Source organism: Dipodomys merriami, unplaced genomic scaffold (assembly GCF_024711535.1).
Source record: "Dipodomys merriami isolate MVZ:Mamm:240054 unplaced genomic scaffold, mDipMer1.0.p SCAF_97, whole genome shotgun sequence".
NCBI classification, from domain to species: Eukaryota; Metazoa; Chordata; class Mammalia; order Rodentia; family Heteromyidae; genus Dipodomys; species Dipodomys merriami.
Genome location: NW_027206590.1, coordinates 4,402,390 through 4,427,240, shown reverse-complemented (window position 1 = coordinate 4,427,240; position 24,851 = coordinate 4,402,390). Strand labels below are relative to the sequence as shown.

At 51.0% G+C, this 24,851-nt stretch overlaps 1 protein-coding gene across 7 annotated transcripts in view; it reads right to left on the bottom strand.

Moving 5' to 3' along the window:
* LOC138821950 (apolipoprotein L6-like) overlaps positions 1–21,243 on the bottom strand; it is a 29,417-nt gene extending 8,174 nt beyond the window's left edge. For 2 of the 7 annotated variants that reach the window (XM_070014390.1, XM_070014392.1), the window contains exons 1-3: positions 21,194–21,243; positions 7,707–7,826; positions 7,035–7,138 (exon numbers count right to left, since the gene is read on the bottom strand). In XM_070014390.1, coding sequence (XP_069870491.1) covers positions 7,035–7,092 — 58 coding nt within the window. In that variant the 5' untranslated portion in view covers positions 7,093–7,138; positions 7,707–7,826; positions 21,194–21,243. Of the gene's footprint in view, positions 1–64; positions 159–7,034; positions 7,139–7,301; positions 7,377–7,706; positions 7,827–21,193 lie in introns of those variants that run through there. The other 5 variants (XM_070014391.1, XM_070014395.1, XM_070014393.1 and 2 more) reach the window with 4 other exon arrangements.
* Between the last annotated feature and the right edge of the window lie 3,608 nt (positions 21,244–24,851).

Sequence of the window (24,851 nt, the reverse complement as noted above, 5' to 3'; positions counted from 1 at the left end):
CAGTCTTCTCCAGGGTAATTTTAAAAGGCTAAATATGATAAGTTTCAACAAAGAAAATTCTTACCGCTGTTAAAGACCAAGTCGTCCACTCAGTCTGTTCTGTCTTAAGTGCTTTTGTTTTCTATGTAAAGAGGGAGCTGGAGGCTGGCGGGTGAAGAAAAGAGGTTGGCCTCTGGGGAGGCGGGACACCTTCTCACCAGGACGTGGTAAGAGCAGGGTGGGCGGGCCTTGTCTGCCAGGACCAGCATGATTGAAGGTGTGGTCTGTTTTTAACTGTTTGAATGATTGCATAGGTGTCTATCTTCTCTTTTTCTTATAAGCAGACATTATGTCTTGATGGGCAATATTGATATTGCCCACATCCTTGACAATTCTCTCTTTGGGTTCATGTTAAAAAGAATTGGAGTTTTAAGGGGACAATCGAGGGACAAATTTCATTTGCTTTACAATCATGTATAACCAAACCTCATCTATTGGAACCCCAGAATGGGACCTTTAGCCCAAAACTCCAGTTACAACTTTGACAATCTAAAAATAAAATAAGCTCTTTGAGCATAAGTCACTTACAGCAGGCTTGTCCTAGATGAGGGGCTGCAAAAATGACATTTATTTTGGGGGTTTTTCCTTTCTGTTTCCTCTTTAGGCCTACATCAGTTATTTCTTAAACCATTTGAACTCATTTAAACTACTTCTAGCTTCTACCTTTTGTTAGCAACTTTGTTAGCAATTATAGGAAAGGAGTGTTTTAACAACAACAAAACAAAACAAAAAGAGATTTAAAAAGACCTATTATAATTTATTTTAAAAATTCAAAAGTACTAACTCTGGTGTCCCTTAAAATAAGTTCTAACTGACTAGTCTATTATCAATCTCTGGAAAAATAAATGATTTAATACACTCTAAGTTAATGAAATTTTTTTCTGGGTATGTGATTTTGTTTAAAACAATGTGGGGAAAAGCTTAGTCTGTCCATGACTTACAGAAAAATAAATGACAAGCTACCTATGGTCATTTAACCTTTACATTTTTCTTAGCTCATCATGTGTTTGCCAAAATTGATATTTTTGGCACACTCACTTAAACATTTGTATGCATATGTGTGTGCCATGAAATGACTCTTAGACTGAAATTACAGAGGGGTTAGGTTATTGGTTCTGTTTAGGCATCTACTTTTTGAGTGTTTGTTGCCTCATTTAAGAGTTGAGAGAGAGAGAGGAAAGAGCTAGAAAAGAGCAGAGAGAGAGCTGGGAGCGCTAGAAAAGAACAGAGAGAGAGCTAGATAGCAGAGAGAGCTAGAATAGAACAGAGAGAGAGCAGAGAGAGCTAGAATAGAACAGAGAGAGAGAGAGCCTGGGCCTGCGCTAGGCCTTATCTAGGGTATGGGCAGAGAAGGGTGTGGCCACATCAAATTCAGATGTGACCTCAGGGGATGCAGATGTGACCTCTTCCAGGTGTTCCAGTTGCCTAGGTAACACAGGTACTGGGTGGAGACTTTGCTGCGAGGAGGGTGGAGTCTGCTCGCCATCCAGGAGCTTACAGGAAGGTAGCTCAGTGGTAGAGTGCTTACCTTGCATTCATGAGGCCCTGGGTTCAATTCCCCAGTGCCACATAAGCAGAAAAAGCCAGAAGTGGCACTGTGGCTCAAGTAGTAGAGTGCTAGCCTTGAGCTGAAGAGCTGAGGAACAGCACCCAGGCCCAGAGTTCAGAAAAAAAAAAAAAAAGAACAATAAAGAGCCGGGCACTGGAGGTTCACACCTGTAATCCTAACTACTCAGGAGGCTGAGATCTGAAGATTGTGGTTCAAAGCCAGCCTAGGCAGGAAAGTGGTTTCTCTCCAATAAGCCACTCAGAAAATTGGAAGTGGTGATGTGGCTCAAGTGGCAAAATGCTAGCTTTGAGCTGAAGAGCTGAGGGACAGTGCCCAGGCCCAGAGTTCAGGCCCCATGATGGACAAAAAAAAAAAAAAAAAAAAAAAGTTAACTTTCAAGATCTAGATTAAAGAAAAGAAAGATATCAGGGCTGGAGGCATGGCTCAGTTGATAGGGCACTACCCAGTGAGCTTAAGGGCCAGGTATTGAGTTCCCAGCCTCACACTAAAAAAACAGACAAGATGTCATTTAACTCAAGTAGCCACTGAGACCACCTCAAAGATTTATAAAAGGGATTCTAAAGTTTGCTTATTTCAACAAATGATCTTAATCTGTTTCATTTGGTCTGAAGTGTAATTTGGGCTCAACCTTCTTTTTTTTTTCCTTTTTTAAAAAAATTTTTATTGTAAAGATACTATACAGAGGGTTACAGTTACATGAGTAAGGTAATGAGTACACTTCCTATTGAGCATTGTTACCCCCTCCATTGTTTTCCCCCTACCATCCCTTCCCTCCCTACCTTCCCTGAGGTTCTTTTTTTTTTTTAATTGTGGTTAAGTGATTACATAATTTCCCAAATTTCACAGTATTGTGGAATAATGATGCTCATTTAAAGTCACAAGTTCATTCTAACTTTCCTGGAGCAAATTGTCTATCACAGTCTATAACATATAATGGTGTACACTATATATCATACATGTGATCAGCAGCATGGGGATATTTAGTAGTGGTTCGACCAGATGAGTGGGAGTTCTTTGTTTCTTAAGTCCTGTTAGTTTTGTCATATCACCTAACATTTTGGATTTAGCATCCACTTATCAGGGAGACCATGTACCGTTTGTCTCTTTGCTCTTGGCTTACCTCGCTCAATATGATTCCTTCTAGCTCCATCCATTTCCCTGCAAATGCCATTATTTTGTCATTTCTAATGGCTGCATAATATTCCATTGTGTATAGATACCACAATTTTTGGATCCATTCATCTGTGGTGGGGCATCTGGGTTTCAACCTTCTTTTATAACATATTTGGGTCTATTAAAAACATAATGCTTTTTGTAAATTGTTATTATATTAAAAGAAATAGTTTTAAGTTGCTTTCTTCCTAGCTCTTCATTAAGGATAAGACTACTAAGCGAGGCACCAGTGGTCACACCTGTAATCTTAGCTACTCAGGAGACTGAGATCTGAGGATCATGGTTCAAAGCCAGCCCAGGCAGGAAAGTCAATGAGATTCTTATTGCCAGTTAACCACCAAAAAGCCAGAAGTAGAGCTGTGGCTCAAGTGATAGTGTGCCTGCTTTTAGCAAAAAAGCTCCTGGACAGTGCCTAGGTTCTGAATTCAAGCCTCAGGACCAGCACCAAAAAGAGGAGGAGGAGGAGGAGGAGGAGGAGGAGGTAGAGGAGGAGGAGGAGGAGGAGGAGGAGGAGGAGGAGGAGGAGGAGGAGGAGGAGGAGGAGGAGGAGGAGGAGGAGGAGGAGGAGGGGGAGGGGGAGGAGGAGGAGGAGGGGGAGGGGGAGGGGGAGGAGGAGGAGGAGACGACTGCTAGAAATTATTGGGTGAAAAAGTAATTTTGTCTAAATTCAGAAATTTTATCAAAGTTGTCTTAAATACAAACTTAAAAGAGATAAAAGGACCGATAAACAAAAACACATATATAAAGATAATTTTTTGGAAAAAGAAAGGTAGTTTAAGTACTTATAGATAAGAAAAGATTTTATTTTATATAGTATATCCTAAAGATGTGACCCTAAATCAAAGAGGATACTGATTTCTGGATCCTCCGTTCGATCAATATCCAATCCCACCTTGAAGTAATTACTGAAGTTTGACCATCTACAGGCAGCTGTGAGAAGTGGGAACTCTGGGAGGTGGTTAGGTCATTATGGACTCCAAGAGTGAACCCAGGTAGCTTTATAAGAACAGAGACCAGAAAACACATATATATGCTCCTTTTCTCTTGCTCTGTGATATCCTGTATTGCCTTGTGATTGCCAGCAAGAAACACATTGTCAGTTGTAGCCCCTTGGCCTTGGACCTTCAGACCCATAAAATCAAAATAAACCAAGATAACCTCACCCCCCCAGGGCTGGACTTTAGGGCACTGTCTCTGAGCTTTTTTGCTCAAGGCTGGTGCTCTACCACTTGACCCACAGCTCCATTTCTGGCTTTTTGGCAGTGAGTCTCACATCTTTCCTGCCCAGGCTGACTTTGAACCTTCATCTTAACCTCCTGAGTGACTAGGATTACAGGCATGAGTCATGAGCTCTCCCCCACCCCCACAAGATAACTTTTTAAAAACTTGCTCGGCCTGTGAGATTATGTTACTAAAAACAGAAAACTGACTAATAACAGACATGATGTAGTCAACCACAAGCCTGCTCTTACTCATGGGTAAGAATGATGATTCTAGCTAGAAAATAGACTATAGGTTTATGCAGCAGAAAAACATTTGTTGTTGTTTTTTTCTCTGTGAGTCACTATGGCACTCTTCTAGAACCATCTGTGGTTGAAGTTCCCCTAATGTTCTTCAGTGGACACCAAGGGGGAGTCCTCCAATTCAACTCAATTCTGAAAATAAATACTCAGAGATAGTTGGTTCTCATGGGCTAAGAGCTCAGTCCCACAAGTCTAGCCCTACTTTAGATGCCAGTCCTAAGCCCCCAAAACTTCTCACCAACAGACTACAAATGGGGATTCCTATCACTCCACTGTCAGGTTTGATAGATTTATGAGAGCACCTCAGGGAATTCAGGGAACACTTAGTACACTCATTTGTTAGAATGGGATTTACAAAGATACAGATTAAAAAAGCCACCAGGCGCTGGTAGCTCACGCCTGAAATCCTAGCTATTCAGAAAGCTGAGATCTGAGGATCGTGTTTGGAAACAAACCCAGGCAAAAAAAAAATTCCCTGAGACTCTTTTTTATTTTTTATTTTTTGTCGGTCCTGTGGCTTGAACTCTGGGCTTGGGTGCTATCCCTCAGCTCTTCAGCTCAAGGTGAGCGCTCTACCGCTTGAGCCACAGCACCACTTCTGGTTTTCTAGTGGTTTATTGGAGATAAGAGTCTCATGGACTTTCCTTGCTCAGGCTGGCTTTGAACCGTGATCCTCATATCTCAGCCTCCTGAGTAGCTAGGATTACAGGCGTGAGCCACCGGCGCCTGGCCTAAATGCCTCATAGAAATTTAATTTAATTAAATTAATTTATTTATTTTTGTCAGTCATGGGGCTTGAACGCTGGGCTTGGGCGCTGTCTTTGTGCTCTTCAGCTCAAGGTGAGCATGCTACCGCTTGAGCCACAGCACCACTTCACCTGAGACTCTTATCTCCAATTAACTACCAGGAAACTGGAAGCAAAGCTGTGGCTCAAAGTGGTAGAGGGCCAGCCTTGAGCTGAAAAGGTTCAGGGACAGCACCCAGGCCCCAAGTCCAAGCTTCAATACTGACTGCCCCCCCCCCCCGCAAAAAAAAATCCAGATGAAGTGGCACATAGGCAGGGATTGTGGAGGGGAAGGAACAGAGGTCTTCCCCAAACACCTTTCTCTCCCTGTGTCCCACCCTCTAGAGATCTCCTGGTGTTTAGCAAGCAAACTGAAAGCTCTCCAAACCCTGAAATTCAGGGATCTTTAAGGAGAGCTGTATTTTGTCAGCATGACCAATTATGAATACACTGTCTCCTCACCCAGGGAAAGAGGGATGGAGCTGAAGGTTCCATGTGTCTAACCATGGGCTGGCCTCTAAATGACCAGAGCCCATCCGGGAGTCAGCCAGGAGCCACCTCGCTCACACAGCCCAGGATGTCAGATGGTTCAGAAAATTGCCAAGGTCTTGGGATCTCTGTATTGGTAACTGGGGTCAAAGACCAGATCTTAGATAAAAAGAGCCTCCAGGTAGTCCCCTCTGAGGACTTTACAAGCTTCATGGAAGCCACTAGGGGCAGAGACCAACACATGCATTTCTATAATGTCTTGCTTTGCCAGAGAAGAAGCCAGGGAATCATCAGGAAGGTATTACAGTCAGTTGAGCCAGGTCAGGTGGTAGCTTGGACAAGGTTATAAGAATAAGGAGAGTGGGGGACATGGGAACCCATAGATTTTTCCCAGTGCAAGTGGGGTATGAGGGCAGAGTCAGGCACAGCTTCCAACCTGGGTCATGAACAATTGCACTAATGTGAGAGGGATGGGAAGATTGTTGGCTGGGTATGTGTGGTATAGGGTGTAATGGTTCAGTTAGGGGTTACGTTTGAGAGGTTTGTTAGCCATCTATGTGAGGTAGAAGAGTGGATAGATGAGTTTCCTTCTACTGGGAAATTGATGTTGGCAGTCACCAGAATGCCATGGGTTGGGGCTGGATGTAGTGACACACATCTATAATCCTAGCTACTAAAGAAACAGAGTTAGGGAGATCTTCACTTGAGATTAGATTGACCCTGGGCAAATGCAAGATACCCTAGCTAAAAAATAAACTGAAGCATAATAGAGGTGGACGTATGACTCACGTGCTAGAGCCCCAGCCTCGCAAATGTGAGGCCCTGAGTTCAAACTGCTGCTGCAGACAAGATAGACAGTAGATAGATGATAGACAGACAGACAGATGCCACTGATTAAGTGAGAATCCTAGGGGAAGAGTAATAATAGAGGTAAAACACAGTACAAGGAAAACAGCGCCCTGGGGTAGCTAACCGTCAGAAATCAGGTAGAGGGCTGGGAATGTGGCTTAGTGGTGGCATGCTTGCCTAGCATGCATGAGACCCTGGGTTCAATTCCTCTGTACCACATAAGTAAGATAAACTTTTAAAAAATCAGGTAGAAGAAGAGAAAAAAAGCAAGCAATGGAGGAAGGGCTAAAGGGGTAGAAGAACAGAGTGACATTTTAGAATCCAAGGGAAATGTTCAGATGTGATTAACATATCTGCCTGTGTGTTCCTAAAGATAGAAACCAGGGCCTCATTCTTGCTGGATAAGCTCTCTGTTCCCAAGATCACCACAGTCACTCCTGAGATTTTTTTTCTTTCAATATCAACCCCATTTTCTTCCTACCCTTCTACAAAGACATGGCTGATTCTGTTCTTCCCATTAGTAGTTAGCTGGCACCACTGGTAGAGGGGAAAGGGGGAGACGTGTTGGGGAGGGGAGGAGAGGGGATATGTGCAGGGCAAACACACCTTCACAAACTGGAGGTGACGTTGCAGTGTCCAGAAAGGCACCTCTGCTTTCCTCCATGCTCCAAACGGCTGGCGGTCCAGCTGGGACTGGATGCTGTTTCTTCCTACAGAAGACAGACAGGCATTTGCTTCCATACAGTATACTGATCTGTGCGTTTGACGCTTGTCTGTAGCCCTTACCGACCCAGAGATTTCAAGAACTCTAACCTCTGCCAGAACTCTTTCACTATCCAAAATGCCTAGCTTAGCTACTGTTAAAGTACCTACCTTGTGAATTTTTTTCACAATTACAAAATTAAATTTGTAATTGTAAAATTATAGGATTTAAAAAAATGATCCATCCAAAAGAAAGGATTCTCCAATCAGATCAGAGACGAACCCCAACTGAGTGCTTCGCTCAAGAACCACATCGGAACTAGCACAGTTCCTGCTTGGTTTGCATATGAGCAGAGCCAGAGACCCACCCCCACCCAGTCCATGAAGCTCCCAGCTGCCTGGGATTGGAAACCTGGTTATCCTGAAAATTGCTCATTTTTCCTGAGCTAGGCACCCAGAGCCTATCCCTGACCACCTCGTACTTGAGAGATGCAGGAGGCAGCCCTTCTTCTCCCCTCTGCCCGCCACCCTCCTCCAGGCCTCCAGGAAGAAGGGCACTATAGACTCTGTGCTCACCTCTTCGGGAGCCTCTGGTCTAGCTGGAAGCTGGGAGAAATGTCTGGGCCACACAGAGCCAGAGGTGACAGCAGCTCAGCAGTTAGCAGTCAGGCTACTGTCCAGCGTACAAGCCTGTGGCTTGGGAACAAATATCACTGTGAAACTGGGTTCAAGTTGACTGCTTTTCTGGGAAGCAACCGAGCATGGCAAGTGTCAAGTTCCTGTAAACTCCAGGCTTGTCAAGAAACCGGTGCTTTTGCTTTTGAGTCTTTCCCCCTGATGTGCATCCCTGAATGGGAGAATGGGGTTAAAGTCCAAAGTCGATGGCGTGGCTGGGGACGTGGCTTAGGGGTGTTGGGTCCACCTAGCAAGTGCAAAGCTCTCCGTTCCTTTCCCAGCAAGGAAGATAACAAACCAACAAACACAAAGCCAGAGGTCCGAGTCTCCTGCTTCCCTTCCCAGCTGTGTCCTTGCTGCCCAGGGAGGGTGTAGAAGGCAGTGGGCTATTTAGAGCGGCTGCACAGTGAGCACACTGCTCACTCCCTTTGCCCTTGATGCCCCATAGGTAAAATGGGAACAGAGCTGCCCTGAGGACCCTATAAGCAAGTGAAGCCACACTCGGCCTATGACAACCAACATGGTAGCCATGACAATACTTCAATAGAAAATAATCCCAGCTAGGCACTGGTGGTTTGTGCCTACCCAGCTACTCTGACAACAATCCAGATGTGATGCGATGGCTGGAGCCTCTGGATCAGGCTGGCAGCCAGACTAATTTATCACAGCGGCCCTTGTGAAACAAAGGCCCCAGAGATGCTGGGGGAGAGAAACATGGAGAGATAGAAAACACATGTTCTGGCTGGGCACTGGTGGCTCACGCCCGTAATCCTTGCTTCTCAGGAGGCTGAGATCTGAGTAGCATGATCTGAAGATAGCCGGGGGCAGGAAAGTCTGAGACCTTTATCTCCGATGAACCACCAGAACACCAGACATGGAGCTGTGGCTCAAAGTGGTAAAATGCTAGTCTTGAGTGCAAAAGCTTAGCGACAGGGCCCAGGCCCTAAGTTCTAGTCCTACAACCTACAACAACAACAACAATTACAAAAGAAAACACATTCTCTGTAAGTCAGAAGACAGAAAGTATGAGTGGCTCATTACCTAGATCTTACTCACCTGCCCTCCCTCTGTGATTCCAATCCTAAAAGACAGCAGCAAAATGGCTGCAAAGCCCCCTGGCTCCCAGAATTTGTAACCCACTGTTGGGCTCTGTCAAACCTTCAGAAAGACTGTTTGGCAAACTCAAGTCCAGATTTTCTGTTCAGACTTCTTCCTAGCTAGGCATTGGTGGTTCACTCCCATAATCCTAGCTACTTAGGAGGCTGACACCTAAGGATCGAGGGTCTAGTCCAGCCCAGGAAGGAAAATCCTGAGACTAATCTCCAATTTGCCACCAAAAAAAAGTCAGAAGTGGAGCAGTGGCTTAAGTGCTAGAGCACCAGCCTTGAATGAAACAATTAAAGGACAGTGTTCAGGCCTTGAGTTCAAGCCCCAGTACTCACACACACACACAAACACACACACACACACACACACACACACACACACACACACTCTATGATTTTCTTTCCCCTAACAGCCTTTTTTGGGCCAGATGTGGTAGCTCATCCCTGTAATCTCAGCAGTTTGGAGTTGGAGATCAGAGGATCCCATGTTAGAGACCAGCTGGGCAAAACTATAAAACCCTATCTCAAAAACAAATGCAAATTTGGGGAAAAAAATTATGAAGCCAGGTGGCAATGGTTCACACCTGTAATCCTAGCTACTCAAGAGGCTGAGATCTGAGGATCAAGTCCATGAGACTCTTATCTCAAATTCACTACCCCCAAAAAACCCTGTAGTGCAGCTGTAACTCAGGTAGTAGAAGGTTAGCCTTGAGCACAAGGGAGGTCAGGGACAGAGCCAAGGCCCTGAGTTCAAGTCCCAGGACCAGCACACATACCCCCACATATGAAAGGAACAGAGTCGTGGCCCAAGAGCACTTGGCAAGCCCTGGCACCACCCCCAGCTTTGTCTGGGAACGGCATAGGCAGGGTCCTTCTGGACCATGCTTGCACTGGCCTCCCTCGGTCCTGGACACCCAGCTCACAGCCTCTGGGCGGCTCCTCAGGTTCAGTGCTGCCGCAGCTCTTGAGCAGGTATAGATAGGTGTTTCTGCCACGATCGTTACCTTTCCTTGGCACGGGCTGCTTCTCTCTCCCATGAGCCCCACCCCATCCAGGCCCAGCAAGAGGACAAGGGACAGGGGACAAGCACCATCGACTATCTTATTCCTCATCTAACCACTTTTGTGCTGCTGTGATGGAGCAGGCCCACAGGAGTTGACCAGCTATCAATTAAAAATATTTGGCTGGTGTGGTGGTACAAGCTTGTAATCCCAGCACTGGGAAAACTGAGGCAAGAGGACTGTCAGTTTGGGACTAATATGTAACACTGTCTTGGGGGAAAAAAAAAAAGTTGGGAACTGAACAAGTACACAGATCGTTTCCTACGCATTAGCAGTTGTAAGTCATTTAGAAATGACCTAAAGTGCTCAAATGCCATGCTATTTACATAAGAGTTTGGGGCTTGGGATTCTGGGAGAGAGGGTTCCTGACCCCTCTGCCAATACTGCAGGCAGGAGACTGGCACCCGGTCCCTTAGGGCACTTCTATAAATAGCTTAAGTGTTACGATTACTAACGGACCTTCTCATTTTTGTAAATATCAGACTTATAAACAAACACCGGCGTGCATATCAACACAACCTCTCTGAGAGGTTGAGGCTGGGACGGAGGCAAAGGACTGTTGCATTTTAGCTAGCTGATTGCAAGGGACACGTGCATGCCACACTCACAGAAGTCAACACCAGGACTGGCTGCAGGACCACCCGTCTCTCTTGGGTGAGGATCAGCTCAGGCCTTGCTCAAAGGCCCAGAAGATCCACAGACCAAAACCTGGCCTGGGCAGTGACTGCACTCTCACCCTGCCATTCTCGGATTCCAGGAACGTCTCTTCTTCTTCCTGGCTGCAGATCAGGCAGTCTGAGCTGGCGCTGCCAGCGGGTGCCGCGGGCCAAAGGTAGCAAAAGTTCCCTCCCCACCCCCACTGCCAGGCCTTGCCCAGGAGCAGGCCCAAAGAGGCTCAGCAGAGTGGAGCAGTAGCAGTTACCAGTAGAGCCTAGAGCCCTGAACTAGACAGAGGACCATGGGGTGCTAGGTCTGGAGGGCCAGGCAGCTTCCCTGAGTCTGTACACACTATACATCACACATCACACCTCGTTAGAACAAAGCTTCTCTGTGTGCTGACGGCCCAGGACTCAATGTACTTAGGAGAGCTGAGGAACTGGGGGAGCATGTCAGCCCCATCCCCAACCTCCTACAGCCTGCTGGGGTCCCTCGTCTGTCAATACCATTTTCAAGCTCTGGAGAGGCGATAAATATGTCCAGTGGAGGGGGGAAGACAGAGAAGAGAGAAAAGGGAGGGGGGAGAGAGAGAGAAAAGAGAAGGAGGGGAGGAAGATGGAGGAGAGAAGGAAGGGGAGAGGGGCTGTGCCTTGGGACTCAGTGGGTGATAAACCTGATTTCAGGCTGGGCGCCAGTGGCTCACACCTGTCATCCTAGCTACTCAGGAAGCTGAGATCCCTGAGGGTCATGGGTTCAAAGCCAGCCCTGGCAGGAAAAGTCCGTGAGACTCTTATCCCTAATAAACCACTCAAAACTGGAAGTGGCACTGTAGTTCTAGTGGTAGAGTGCTCGCCTTGAGCTGAAGAGCTGAGGGACAGCACCCAGGCCCAGAGTTCAGGCCCCACGACCAAAAAACAAAAACCCTGATTTCAACTTCCAAAGGGCTGGAGATGAAGGATTTCTGCTTCTGGGAAAGCAGGCCCCATTTCCCCAGAAGAACACACCCAGAGGGCAGGGCCCTCGGTTCTCTCCCCAGCCCTGGGGTGTCCAGGGCGGCCTCTGTCCTGCCAGGGGGTGGCTGCAGGCAGGGACACTGTGGCCAGGGTGTGAGTAGAGCCAGTGGGCAGCCCAGGCCCCCGAGGAGCGTCCCGAGAGGGAGTTGCTGCCCACAGTTGTTCTCTGCAGAGCGGGAGGCTCAGCTCAGCCCAGACGGACTCCAGATGGTTTTTCACTGAGTGATTTCCCAGGCCAGGAACTGCAGCAGGTCTGGAGGCAGAGGTGTGGCCAGGCGGTGTGGCTGGGCCTCAGAGGACAGGGCATCCCTAGGCTACCCCGGTACGCTGCGAGGTCCCCCGCTTTCATTTTCTCTACCCCCAGGACCTGGGATGGAACTTTTATTTGGAAAGAGGATTTTTGCTGATCAAATAAATAAAGATTTTAAGAGGGAAATCAACCTAGGTTTGGTCAGCCCAAAGTCCAACAACGGTGTCATTAAAAGAGACAGATGAAGCCGGGCACTAGTGGCTCACGCCTGCAACCCTAGCTACTCAGGAGACTAAGATCTGAAGAATGCAGCTCAAAGCAGGAGTCTGTGAGACTCTGGTCTCCCAATTAACCACCAGAAAACTGGAAGTGAAGCTGTGGCTCCAAGTAGTAGGCCACTAGCCCTGAGCAAAAGAGCTCAAAGGGAGCTCCTAGGCCCTGAGTTCAAACCCCACAGCCAACCTCCCCCACCCCCCCCAAAAAAAAAAACAGAGACAGAAAATTCACTGGGTGTCAGTGGCTCACGCCTGTAATCCTAGCTAGCTACTCAGGAGGCTTGCAGTTCAAAGCCAGCCCAGGCAGGAAAGTCTATGAGACACTTATCTTCAATTAAACACCAAAAAGCCAGAAGTAGAAATCCAACTCAAGTGGTACAGCATCCTCCTTGAGCAAAAAAGCTAAGGGACAGTGCCTAGGACCTGAGGTCAAGCCCCAATACTGGCACAGGGGGACTAGGGGCCACCAGTGGCTCACACCTGTCATTCTAGCTACTCAGGAGGCTGAGATCTGAGGATCACGGTTCAAAGCCAATCTGGGCAGTAAGTCTCTGAGACTGTTATCTCCAATGAACCACCAGAAAACCGGAAGTGGTGCTGTGGCTCAAGTGGTAGAGTGCTCAACTTGAGCTAAAGAGCTGAAGGACAGCACCCAGGCCCAGAGTTCAAGCACCACAACCGACAAAGAGAGAAAGAGAGAGAGAGACTGGAAAAGAAAATGATGTAGGGACACTCAGGCAGAAGATAAAGAGAAGGGGGAGGGGGTGTAGAGTGATGTGTCTGCAGGCCAAGATCCACTAGCAGCCACCGGAAGCCAGGAAAGGGCCTGGAAGATTCTCTTCCAGAGACTCCCTAGGATACCAGCCCTGCTCACACTTAGACTTCTGACTGGCTTTCCTCCTCTCAAGCTATGAGAAGTGACTCACTTCTCACCACCAGACCATGGTCATTTGCTATGGACGCCCTCAGAAGCAAACAAACCGAGTGTGGCTTGGGGGTTTCCAGGGGTCAGAGAGGTCACTCAGAGACTTGAACTTGGCCTCTACCCTGCAGAGCTCATGGGTGAACTGCGAAGCTAAACTGACAGTGAACCACCAGTATGTTGCAAACCCCACATGCAAACCCACAGACAGCGCGTGGGCGGCTGGGCTGGGCTGGAGGGGTGGCTTCCGGGGAAACCCAAGAGAAGGAGCCATGAGCCACAAGGCTGGGCAGGTGAGATGCTGGCTACTTCCAGAGAATTCTCATCGCCGCCGCCGAGGCAGGATGCGGGGCTGAAGTCCCACTGGGTCTTTGTTTGTTTGTTTGTTTCCAGTCCTGGGGTTTGAACTCAGGGCCTGGGCTCTGTCCCTGAGTTTCTTTTGCTCAAGGCTAAGCACTCTACCACTTGAGCCACAGCGCACTTCTGCCTTTTTCTGTGTCTGTGATATTAAGGAATCGAACCCAGGGCTTCATGCATGCTACGCAAGCACTCGACCACTAAGCCACATTCCCAGCCCCTCACTGGGTGTTAATGTTGTGTGCAGGGGGGCAGGGGAGGGCTGCAGCGCTCCACACAGGGGCTCTGGCTGAGGGTGCCCTGTGCTGACAGGGGAGGTTGAGGAAGGCCATCCGAGCGGCTGCTTTCCCCTGAAGATGGGCACAGGTGTTCTCAGCTCACAGGTGTTTGAGAGGACACCAGGAAATGAGCCCGAGCCGAGCCCGGGAAGGATGGAGGCGGGAACCGGCTGGAGCGCTCCCCTTTGTTCTTGAATTTTGGACAGGTTCCAAGAGTTTTGCTCTCTTTCTCGTCTGCACTGTGTCTTCAGCCCCCTGACCCAGACGCAGCGCCCCCCCCATGGTCTTGGGGATTGGAGAAGCCTGGGATCCAATCACAGCTCAGCTTCTTCCGGGGAACATGGCGTGAGGAAAGTTCTGTGACCTTCCACCCACACACAGGAGGTTGAGTGTGTCCGAGTGTGTCACAGTGTGTGCCAGTGTGCTCTTGGCTATGGTGTGTGCAGATGGAAGTAAAATCTAGGGAGCTGTGCGGACTGGGATTAATGTGTGTGTTGGGGACGGGGGCTTCCTGATTAGGGGGCATGGGGAAGGGATGAGTGGGAATCCCTTAGTAGAAAGAGACCAACTCAACTCACTGTTGCCCAGATCAGACATTTTAGGGCCAAAGCCTCCACTCAGCCAGGTTTCCACTGCTCTGGATTTGCAGCTACTCTGGAGGCTGAGATCTGAAGATCATGGTTCAAAGCCAGCCTGGGCAGGAAAATCTGGGAGACTCCTATCTCCAATTTAACTAGCAAAAAAAGCCAGAAATGGAGCTCAAGTGGTAGAGCACCAGGCTGAAGTGAAAAGGCTAAGGAACAGCACCCCGGCCCTGAGTTCAAGCCCCAGTACTGGCACACACAGATCTAAACAAGCCTCAGCCCAGGGGGTCTCAGCGGAGCAAGCTTAGCCACCTGTCCCTATACCCAACCCAGGAAATCACTAGTAGTATTGAAGAACAGAGAAACGAGATTTGATCAACTGCAGCCATTGTCAGGAAGACAGATGAAGGGGTTTGGTGACCCCAAGGGGTCTGGGGTTTCAGAAAAAAAAAAGGGCGATGAAACACGCACTGCTGTCACGGGTGGAGAGGAGCAATTTGGCCCCCAGGAGGTGACCCCTCCTGCCTGGGGGTGCAGCTTCAATCTCATAGATTGTGGTATCAGTCGGTCCTGTCCTTCCTGGAATCCACGGTGGCTGCAGGAGAGATAGGCTCAAGAGGAAAAGAAGAGATGCACTAAGAAGAGATAAAGCCACAGCCAGAAAGAACACAGTGGAGTTAGTGAGGCGATGACCTCATTTAAATTTCACAGCACACTGTGAGGCAGATCTTGCCATTTAGTCGATTAAGAAACGCAAGCACAGAGAGGCTAAGGAACCTCCTAAAATCACAGAGCAAACAAGCTGTGGAAAAGAAATTCAAATTCAGGTAATCTGGCTTCAGATTATTAGCAGGTCCAGTATACCATGTTGCCTCTTGCTTACCCCTCACTGCTGGGGGTGGAGGAGGGAAGACTAAGATAAACCAATTGGTGGTACTATAGTTTTGGTTGTTTTTTTTTTTTTCTGGTAAGTTCTCTGTAACTCAGTTTCCCTCTCTCCAAGATGATGGTGCTAGAGCTATAAAGGAGATCCATGTCCTGGCTCTGTGCTCTAGGGGGTCAGGTTTGCCCTGGGGCCTGAAGGGTTCTGGTGCCTGTTGAGGAGTAGGCCTGCCTGGCCTTCCCTCTGAGCCCCTGGGCTGCTGGAGTTCTCCATCTGGTTGCTAAGTTCCTGGGCTCTAAGCTCCTTTGTGGTACCACCGGCCAATCCACAACTCCACCTCTTCTCAGTGCCATGCAAAGAACGTTCTAGACTAGGCACAAATACACTCAGCCCATGGGGGACCAGCAGGAAGAGCTGGGGCCCTTCTCCTGAGACATCCCCAACACCCCTAGTTTCAGCTGCTGTGGCCACATGGCTGAGGACTGCTTCCCAGCTTCCCTTGCAGCTACTCTGACCATGTGACCCAGTTCTAGCCAATAGCCTGTGAGCAGAATGGACCTCTTCCCTAAATAGTAATAAATAGGAACAGAAAAGGTGGCCTCCCTGTCCCCTCCTCTCCCCTCCCCTCCCTCGATTCCCCTTCCCTCCCCTCTCTACCCCTTGCTGCTGGCTGAAGGGGCCACTCAGCCAGGTGACCCTACAAGGCTGAAGAGCCTGTCTTTGCCATTTAGTCTTCTGTTTTACCCGTGAAAAACTCAGGACTGTCCTGTCCAATCCTCTTCCCCCATCCCCTGGTGTTTGCATGCCTAAGGGGGGGTGGTCCCGGCCTCCTAAATACGTAAGACTGCTCAGATCACAGTGCTCTGGGGAACTCGGTTCCTCCTCAGTAAGATGGGGACCAGAGCCATGGCCTCCAGGGTTGGCGTGAAGACCTGTGGGTGGAGAACCCACCAGAAGCCCCAGTGGAGGGCTGGTCTTGATGCACAGCACAAAGATGAGTGGCCCCAGTGTCCTGAGCACTGGAGCGCCTCCAGCCTGAGCCCTGGCTGCAGCTAACGGAGGAGCCCTGCACAAGACCAGCTCCCTCCCCTCCTCTTTCCCTCTGTCTCCTCCCTCTCTTCCCAGGACCCCAGGGTTCTTTGGGGGTGATGCCAGGGTGCACGGCAGGTGGGGGAAATGGGGAGGCCTGGTGGGAAGGGATTGGAAATATACGGTTTCAAGCCTCTGAATCATCCCCCAGCCTTATGATAGCGATTGCGGCTCTTGTGGCAGGGAGCCAGGGACGGCTGCCTGGGCCCATGCAGATGGATTTGTTGCGAGCGGAGCTGGATGCGTGGAGGGGACATCTCCAGGCCATGGTGACCCAGACCCGGCTCATACCAGCCTGCTGCTGAGGTCAGAGGCCTGGGCACTGCCCACCGGCCTTGCTCAGAGTTCCTGGGGCAGCACAGAACCCCGCTTCCATCCTGAGGGCCCCCTCCCCAGGGCAGGAAGACCAGAGACTCCCCGGGGAGGGGGGAGGGGGGAAGCTGGCACCCAGCTTTTGGCTTCTGTCTTGGGAGCCATCATGACTCATTGTAACAGGACCTCCGTGAGTCATGACAGAGCCGCCCCACCCCCACAGCAGCTCCTCATCCTGCCAAAGAGCCGCCCCCTCCCTCCATGCCTCAAGTCAGCCCGCCTTCCAACCTCCTCCTCCACCACGTCACCAACCCTCAGACCCAGCCAAGCAGGTCCTTGCAGGGGGTTCCAGAATGTTCCATTTGCACGCCTGCTTCCCTCAGCTTGCTCTGAAGAGCTCGCTCTGGTTGTCTGGTGTGATCGGCGCCCCCTCCCCGCCCCCCCAGTCCCCTCCAAGGCTCCTCCCACCTGCCTCCCTCCCCATCTTCCAAGATGTGACCAGGGCCTTAGGATGCTGCTAGCTCAGCCTTTGCCACCTCAGACGCCTGTGGCGTGTCACCTAGTCCTGATTCCTGCCCCGGTCGGTGCCCAGCTGGAAGGCCAGGCAGCCGGGAACAGGCTGAGGTGTTCAGTGAGGACCCTACAACTTCTCACAGAACCCTACGTCTGCGTTCATCTCGTCCATCTGCATTCGTCCTGGTCCCTCCTGCTGGACACAGAGGCACAGGGCTCCTGGGCAAGCCTGGACAGGGACCCGGATTCCCAAGCCACCTTGTAGAGTGCGGCTGCCTCTTGCACAGTAAACGAGAGCTAGCCCTCTCCATCACTCCTGGTTTTGCATGTGTGCTGTTACTTGAACTTGAACTCAGGGCTTGGGTGCTGTCCCTGAGCTTTTTGCTCAAGGCTAGCACTCTACCACTTGAACCACAGCACCACGTCTGGCTTTTTGGTGGTTCATTGGAGATAGGAGTCTCACAGACTTTTCTGCCCAGGCTGGCTTTGAACTCAGCCTCCTGAGTAGCTAGGATTATAGGCGTGAGCCACCAGTGCCCAGCTTTCACCACCCAAGAACTACTAAGTCCCTGAGATCTTTTTTGGGGGATGGGTGGGGTAGGGAGCAGCCGCTGTGGCAAGGTTTTTTCTCTGCCCTCATCCAGCATCGTGATGTCCCTGTCCTCTATCCTCTCTGCAGTCTGGCCCTCACCCCTGCCCTCCTTATAAAGAGTTTCCCTCTGCCCCTTCCCAGCCCTTCCCTGTGGCGGCCCCAGTCCTGTCCTTCTCCCTACTTTACCCCCCTTCCATCCCCTCACCTCCACACACAGCCCCTGTGGTTGCCAGTCCAGCACAGGTAAACCGAGTCTCCCCCAAATGGCAAGCTAGACACACTGCTGTGTGATGTGTCTGCCTAGCCAGGGGACATATTTTCTCTTAGATTAAGTCTCTTAGAACTAAGTCAAGCCAAGCTGGTGGGAAAACAGGAACACACACACACACACACACACACACACACACACACACACACACACCACATAGACATACATCACACATAAACACACACCACACACAGAGATCACACACACCACATAGACATACATCACACATAAACACACACCACACACAGAACACACACACACCACATAGACATACATCACACATAAACACACACCACACACACAGAGAACACACACACATCACATAGACATACATCACACATAAACACACACCACACATAGACATACATCACACATAAACACACACCACACATAGACATACATCACACATAAACACACCACACACACAGAGAACACACACACATACCACATAGACATACATCACACATAAACACACACCACACACAGAAAACACACACACACACACACACGCACGCACACACACGCACGCACACACACGCACGCACGCACGCACACACACGCATGCACACACACGCACACACGCACACACACACACACCCTATGGACCCTAGCAGGATTGTCTGAAAGACCTGGGTCTCTGAGTAGCTCTGAATAGTCTTTTCGGAGCCACAACCTGGTTTGGGCATTTTGAGGAGCCAGGCAGAAGGTGGGGTGAGGTATATCCTGAAGCCAGGGCTCCCTGAGAGGAGGAGGGGTAGGAGGGGGAAGGGAAAGGGGGAGGGGATGGCCCCTCCCTGTCCCCCAATGGTTGGGGCCTCGAGGGGCGGGGCCTTCCAGGGCGGGGTGGGTGGGGCCTCCAGCCTCCCAGCTGCTGACTTCCGGACCTGGACGACCCACCAGGCCCCTTCCTCTCAGCCTGACCCCCTCTTGCCTCTCACAGGTGCCTCCCCTCATCCGCGGCTTCCTCTGCCTCTCCCCAAACCACCGCCCTGGCTGCGATCCCCACCGCAGACTCTGATGTCTGCCTTCCCCAGACCTTCTATGATTTACCAAAAAAAAACCCCACAAATTCTCGGGCTGGGTGTGGTTCTGTGGAGCCAACACAGAGCGCTTGAGTTCCAGCACCCCCTACCTCCATCCCCCCCCCAAAAAACCCAGTCCAGTGTTGATGGTCTCGGGGCAGTGGGTAGGGCCAGGGTTGAGGATCATGCAGGAATTGGGGTAGTACTACAATTTTGGGGGTATTTTTTTCTTGCGGGGAGGGAGAGGGTCTGGTTATGTAGTCCAGGCTGGCCTCAGACTCCCAATAATCCTGCCTCAGTCTCTCCAGTGCTGAGATTACAAGCGTGCATCATCACACCCTGCAGAGTGTTACAGACTTTCTTGCCCTGGCTAGCTCTGAACTGAAGTCCTCAGATTTCAGCCTCCTGAGTAGCTAGGATTACAGGCATGAGCCACCAGTGCCCAGCTAGAAGGTCCTTACATGGCACGTGATTGGACTTTGAAATGCCACCGATAGATAAGGACAGATAGATGGATGGAGATAGATGGATAGATGGGTGGATGGACAAACGAATGGATGGATAGACAGATGGATGGATGGTAAGATAGATGGATGATGGATGGATGAATGGACAGATGGACACATGGATGGATGGATGGGCAGCTGAATGGATGGATGGTAAGGTAGATGGATGATGGATGGATGAATGGACAGATGGACACATGGATGAATGGAAGCCATGTCTCACTGGAGAAAGAGTTCAAGGACAGACACAGAGGAGACCTGAGAAGGAGCAGATTTCTTACAGGCAAAGCTGTTCCTTGACAGAGCACTGTGCTGAGGGCATGCGGATGTGGGGTGTGGGCAGTCCTGGAAGCAGGGTTGATGTGTCGTTAACTTCTGGAGGCTAGGCTGTGTGTCACCAACTTCTTGTGTGTCAGGAGGGGCGATCGTGGCTTTAGATGGTCAGACCAGGGCTCTTGCTTGGCTTCTTTTGCTCCAGGCTGGCACTCTACCACTTGAACCACAGCTCTACTTTGGTAGTTAATTGGAGATAAACGTCTCAGGGACTTTCCTGTCTGGGCTGGCCTTAAATTGTAATCTTCATATCTCAGTCTCTTAATTAGCCAGGATTACAGGTGTAATTAACGTGGACTCCCCCCCCTTCGAGTCGCTTCCTAACTCAGGACCCCCAGAGACAGGCATGTACCAGGCTTCAGACAGAGGTGTTTGTGGAACTGAAGGTCAGACCTGAGCCCCCACGAGCTTGTCCGGCTCATCCTGTCTTTCCCCATGGTCTCCCTTCCCACCCCCTTTCCCACATGTCTGCCCCTGGGCTTTTGCATAGGCTGCTTGTGACCTCAGCTCTGCAGCCCCTTGTATTTTTAGTCACCCCAGCTGTCCCCTCTCTCATAGCCTCTCCTCACAGCCAAGCTGCCTGCTAGCTCACCAGAACCTTTGTTCAGACCTCTGCTCCACGCGGCCTGTCACCTCCATTTGACAGGATCATAGCTCTCTCATCTTGTAATAGTTTAGAAAGCCATCTCCAGTCTTCTAAACAAGGTGCTATGAGCAGAGAGATCAGAAAGACCCCATCTAGCTGGCAGAGAGGAAGAAAAGAACAAAGAAACCTGCAAGAGTCGGTGGTGCTTCTCCTTATCACCACTAGATGGCAGAAGCCTCCCCATTGTCAGCCACTGGGAAAAACGGCCTTGCCGGCCCAGAAGCCAGGGAAGGCCCTGGACAGAATCCAGACAATAAAATAAACATTGGAAGAGCCAATTGGCCTGGCTTTTGCTAGTGCTGTTGGGAGATGAGAGGCTGAAAGGGAAGGATCCCAAAATTAGACCACTCCTGAGCCATGAGGCTAGGGTGGTTGGGTCCCTGTCTCAGGCCTGGCATTTTCTAGCTGTGTATGTTTAGAACAGGTGCTTAGAAACTTACTTTTGCTGGAAATCCGCCGACTCCTCAATTGGGCCTGCCAATGCCCCAGAGGTAACGAAAAGAAAGAAAGAGAAAAGCTCGCCACATCGGCCTCCCCTTTGTCTCTGTCTCCTCTCTCTATGTTCCTGGACCGTGGGGTCCAGGAAGGGCAGGTCTGATGGATAACATATTCACAGGGGACCTAAATGACTCCCAAGGAGAGGGACAGACCACCCACCAAGCAGCAAGGACCTGGAGACAATGAACAACCCGCCACCTCTGATCAGATTTCCAATCATTACCTTTCACTCCTGCCAGGATTCTTTGTCTATTTCAATCTAAAGCCCACTTCTGGGTGGGGAGGAGGCCTGAAGTGCTCACTTTGTCTTCTCTGCAGCTGCCCGTGCCTGTAATAAATCTCCTTTCTCTGCCCTTCACCACGCTGGGCTCTTTATTTGGCATGTTGGCACGGTGGCCCGAGGCGGGGCATGTGAAAGCCAAGTTGCTAGGCCTCTGGCCTCCAACTCCAGTTACAACTTTGGGCAGCTTTCTGGCCCTCCCAGTGCCTCCATTTCTTCCTGAGTAGGGTGGGGCTCCTAAATTGTTCATTCCACAGAAAGGGTGGTTTTGAGAAAACTTACTTGCGAGCACCTCACAGAGTAAGAAAGAGGAAGCCGTCCCCCCTGGCCGTTCCCCGAAGCACAGAGATGGGAAGGCTATGTCTGTGAGAGCCTGGAGGACAAACAAGGCCCATGGGGCCATAAAGAGGGACCGCGAGGGTCTCGGGGTGGGACAGGCCTCCAAGTGGAGGGGGCCTGGCCCCCCAGTGACAGGTGCGGGGTGGGGCTGGGCTGGGGTGGGAGAGGGGAAGGAAGGCCGGCTTCTTCAGGCCACACCTGTTGCCCAGGGCATGTGGCTCCCATGTCCCTGCCAGCCCTTCTCCAATAAGGCCCCCTGGGCCTTCAGGGAAAGGAGGAGCCTGCGTGGAGACTGTATTTTTAGTTCTCCGTGCCTTTCCGCTGTCCTATAAGACGCCCCTCCCCGCCCCCAGCCCTGGCCGCCTGGCTGCGCTCCGGGAGGACAGCTGGGGAGAAGGGAGACGTGGTCAGTATGCTGCTGCTGAGGGGCTGGACAAAAGCAGCTGTGGGCGGTGGGCTTAAGTCGGGGGCTGGAGTGAGCTGGGGGGTCCCCTGCCTGCTGAGTGGAAGTCCTGGAAGGCCCTGCCACCTCCACGCCCAGCCCCACACAAGTCCTGGCCGGGCCTGGTGCTGTCCCAGGAGGGAGGACTGAGCCAGGAAGCAGAGGCTGGGCAGGCATGGGGGGGGGGAGGGGGAGATGGGGAGGGGGAGGGGAGGCCTCTGGCAGGAACCCCCCCACACACACACAGAAGAGGACAGACCTCCTTTCCTAGGAAGACATGGGACAGGCGATCAAGATGGAAAACCTTGATCTTGGCTTTAGGCGCCAATGTTCTCTATGTGTCCCCATGTCCTTGGTCCCCCTCCGTGAAGTCCTATGGAAAAGTTTCCCAGATTTGCCGTAGGCCGCCTACCGGCTGCCCAGTTCACAGGTCAGTGAGACTGGACTCTTGGCCCTGGAGAAGACTGGCGTGGGGGACACGGCCCGGCTCACACCTGGGCAGCACGTGCAAGGAAGTCCCATGGGGATCCGCTGCCTCTTGGGCAGATGGGACAAGCCCCCCGGCTAGCCTGGCTCCTTGGGGCTGGGGGGTGGGTGTTCCACGGGGGGCCTGTGGCGTTCCTTGTGTGACAGTCCTGGCTGGTCAGCCGGCAAGCCCAGGCCAGGTGTGGGGAGAAGGTACACATTTGCTCCGTATCATGAAGCGTTTGTCCAGCTGTGGGTGGCGAGCTCACTGTTCCTGGCAGCATTCAAGCAGATGCCGTGTGATGATCCACAGGGAGACAGACATTGATTTGACACCATGGAAGGCCTCGTTAGCTTTGAGGTGTGATGGCCCTACAGTTCTAGCTCTTTCCATCTCTAACTCTCCATGACCCTGGAATCCAGAACCCAAGTTTCAGGAGTACTGAAAAGCTGTCAAGGTTGGACACTCTAGAATTTTCATCCTGGGATCTCAGACCCAAGACCTTTGAAGACTTGGGGCTGAATTCAACAAGTCTCAGATTTGGGGATGAAAAGCATTCTGGGATATGAGGTCTGATGGGGAGGATCTTAATTACCCTCCTTGGTGTCAAAGTAACGTGTGTGTGTGTGTGTGTGTGTGTGTGTGTGTGTGTGTGTGTGTGTGTGTACAGACATTTGGATCTAAGGTTGCAGTTTTACACACCAAGGCAGCCTGGCTTTTCTGGTACATCTGCAGCCTCCCTGCTCAGCAATGGCTGACAGCAAGAATGACAGCCTCCAAACAGAGCTGGGGTGGGGAGGGGCAGGAACTCCAGGTCTCCATAGCAACCGTGAGACAGGCTCCGTGTTGTGGTGATGTGTAAGTACACACAGATGTTGGCGACTCCCCATTAGCTTAAATGGGAGAACTTCAAAGCTTCATCAGCTTCGAAGCCACAGGTCTCCAGGAGCGCCCCCTCTCCCCCCCCTGCCCCGCCTCCCCTGTTAATGGGGCTCCTGCCAAGCTGGTGATAGCGTCACATTAAATACTTGAGCATCACTAACGGGTTGATGAGATTTTTCATACTCAGACAACTGGGGAGGCTGGAGACCGAGAAGAGCTGGGAGCTGCAGACCTGAGCCGCCCTGCCCAGCTCACCCCTTGGTTGGGGTTGTTCAGTGTGGGGCTCACAGGAGGGCTCTTCAACAGCACACTGTGTCCCAGAGAGGCAGAACAGAGGAAATAAATCAGGACCTAGCGCTGCCAATCCTGGCAGGAAGCCGAGGAGGTGACCCGGCAGACACAGAGCAGGTAGCCTCGGCCAGCCTGGGACAGCTGGCTGCACCTCCTTCCTTCTGTCCCCTCTCCCCACCCCCACCCTCCAGCCACTAGCCAGGAGCAGGTGCCAAAGCCAGAGGCCAGGCCTCTGTGACAGTGAATTTGCCTTTCCCCACAAATGTTGGCATAGAGCAGACCCTCAATCCAGAGCTGTGGAATAAATGCATGAACAAAGGCCCATGTGAATGAGTGCATTGCCCGGGAACCCCCAGAAATCCACCTGACCTTTAGCTAGCGTGCCTTGTGCTGCTACGGCCGGGCAGGCGTTCGTGGCCTGCGGGCTCAGCAATGAGTGTCGGGAAGGGCAGCCTGAGATTCCTTAGGCCCTCTCACTCACTGGCCAGCATCTGATGCCCTGCAAGGGCATGCCAGGGTCATGGGGGAAGGGCCAGCCCATGACAATCCTCCCATGGTCATTGGCCAGCCTCACAGGGACCAGAGAGTGGTCCGGAGTCAGGGCTGTGCAGGGCAGCGCCGTCTGAGGCTCCTTGCCCAGCACAGCTGGCCGTGAATTTCATGTTTTCATGTTCCATTTCCACTACCTGGCCAATCTTTACCCCTGTGGCCCCTGGTCCCAGTTTGAAGAGGTTATCTGATTGGCCGTTCAGACATTGGCTGCCCCTAGTCAGGTGTCAGCCTTGGTCCAAACAGCGACGATTGACCTCAGGTTTGGGGTACAGCCATGTGGTCCCTGAAAGCGGCTGGCCCCATGCCTCAGGCCTTAGCAAGCCGGAGAAGGGTCATGTCTCTAAAAAGAGTCGTTTTGATGGGGCAGTGACTGTTGACACAGCCAGAGCAGCCCCAGGGTAGCCAGGGAGGCTCAGCCCTCGGAAATACAGATCTTTCCCCCAGGAGGCACTGAATAAATACTTAATAAATGCAAAAGCCTTGCGCAAAGACAAGGAAACATCGGCAGCGCAAACATCAGCATTAACTGAACCCCACGGTTTTTTCACTCCCCCGACTTACCTCCCCCAGGATGTGGGGGAGTTTTCTTGAACACAAATGTTTGATTTTACTTTGTTATCCTCAGCACG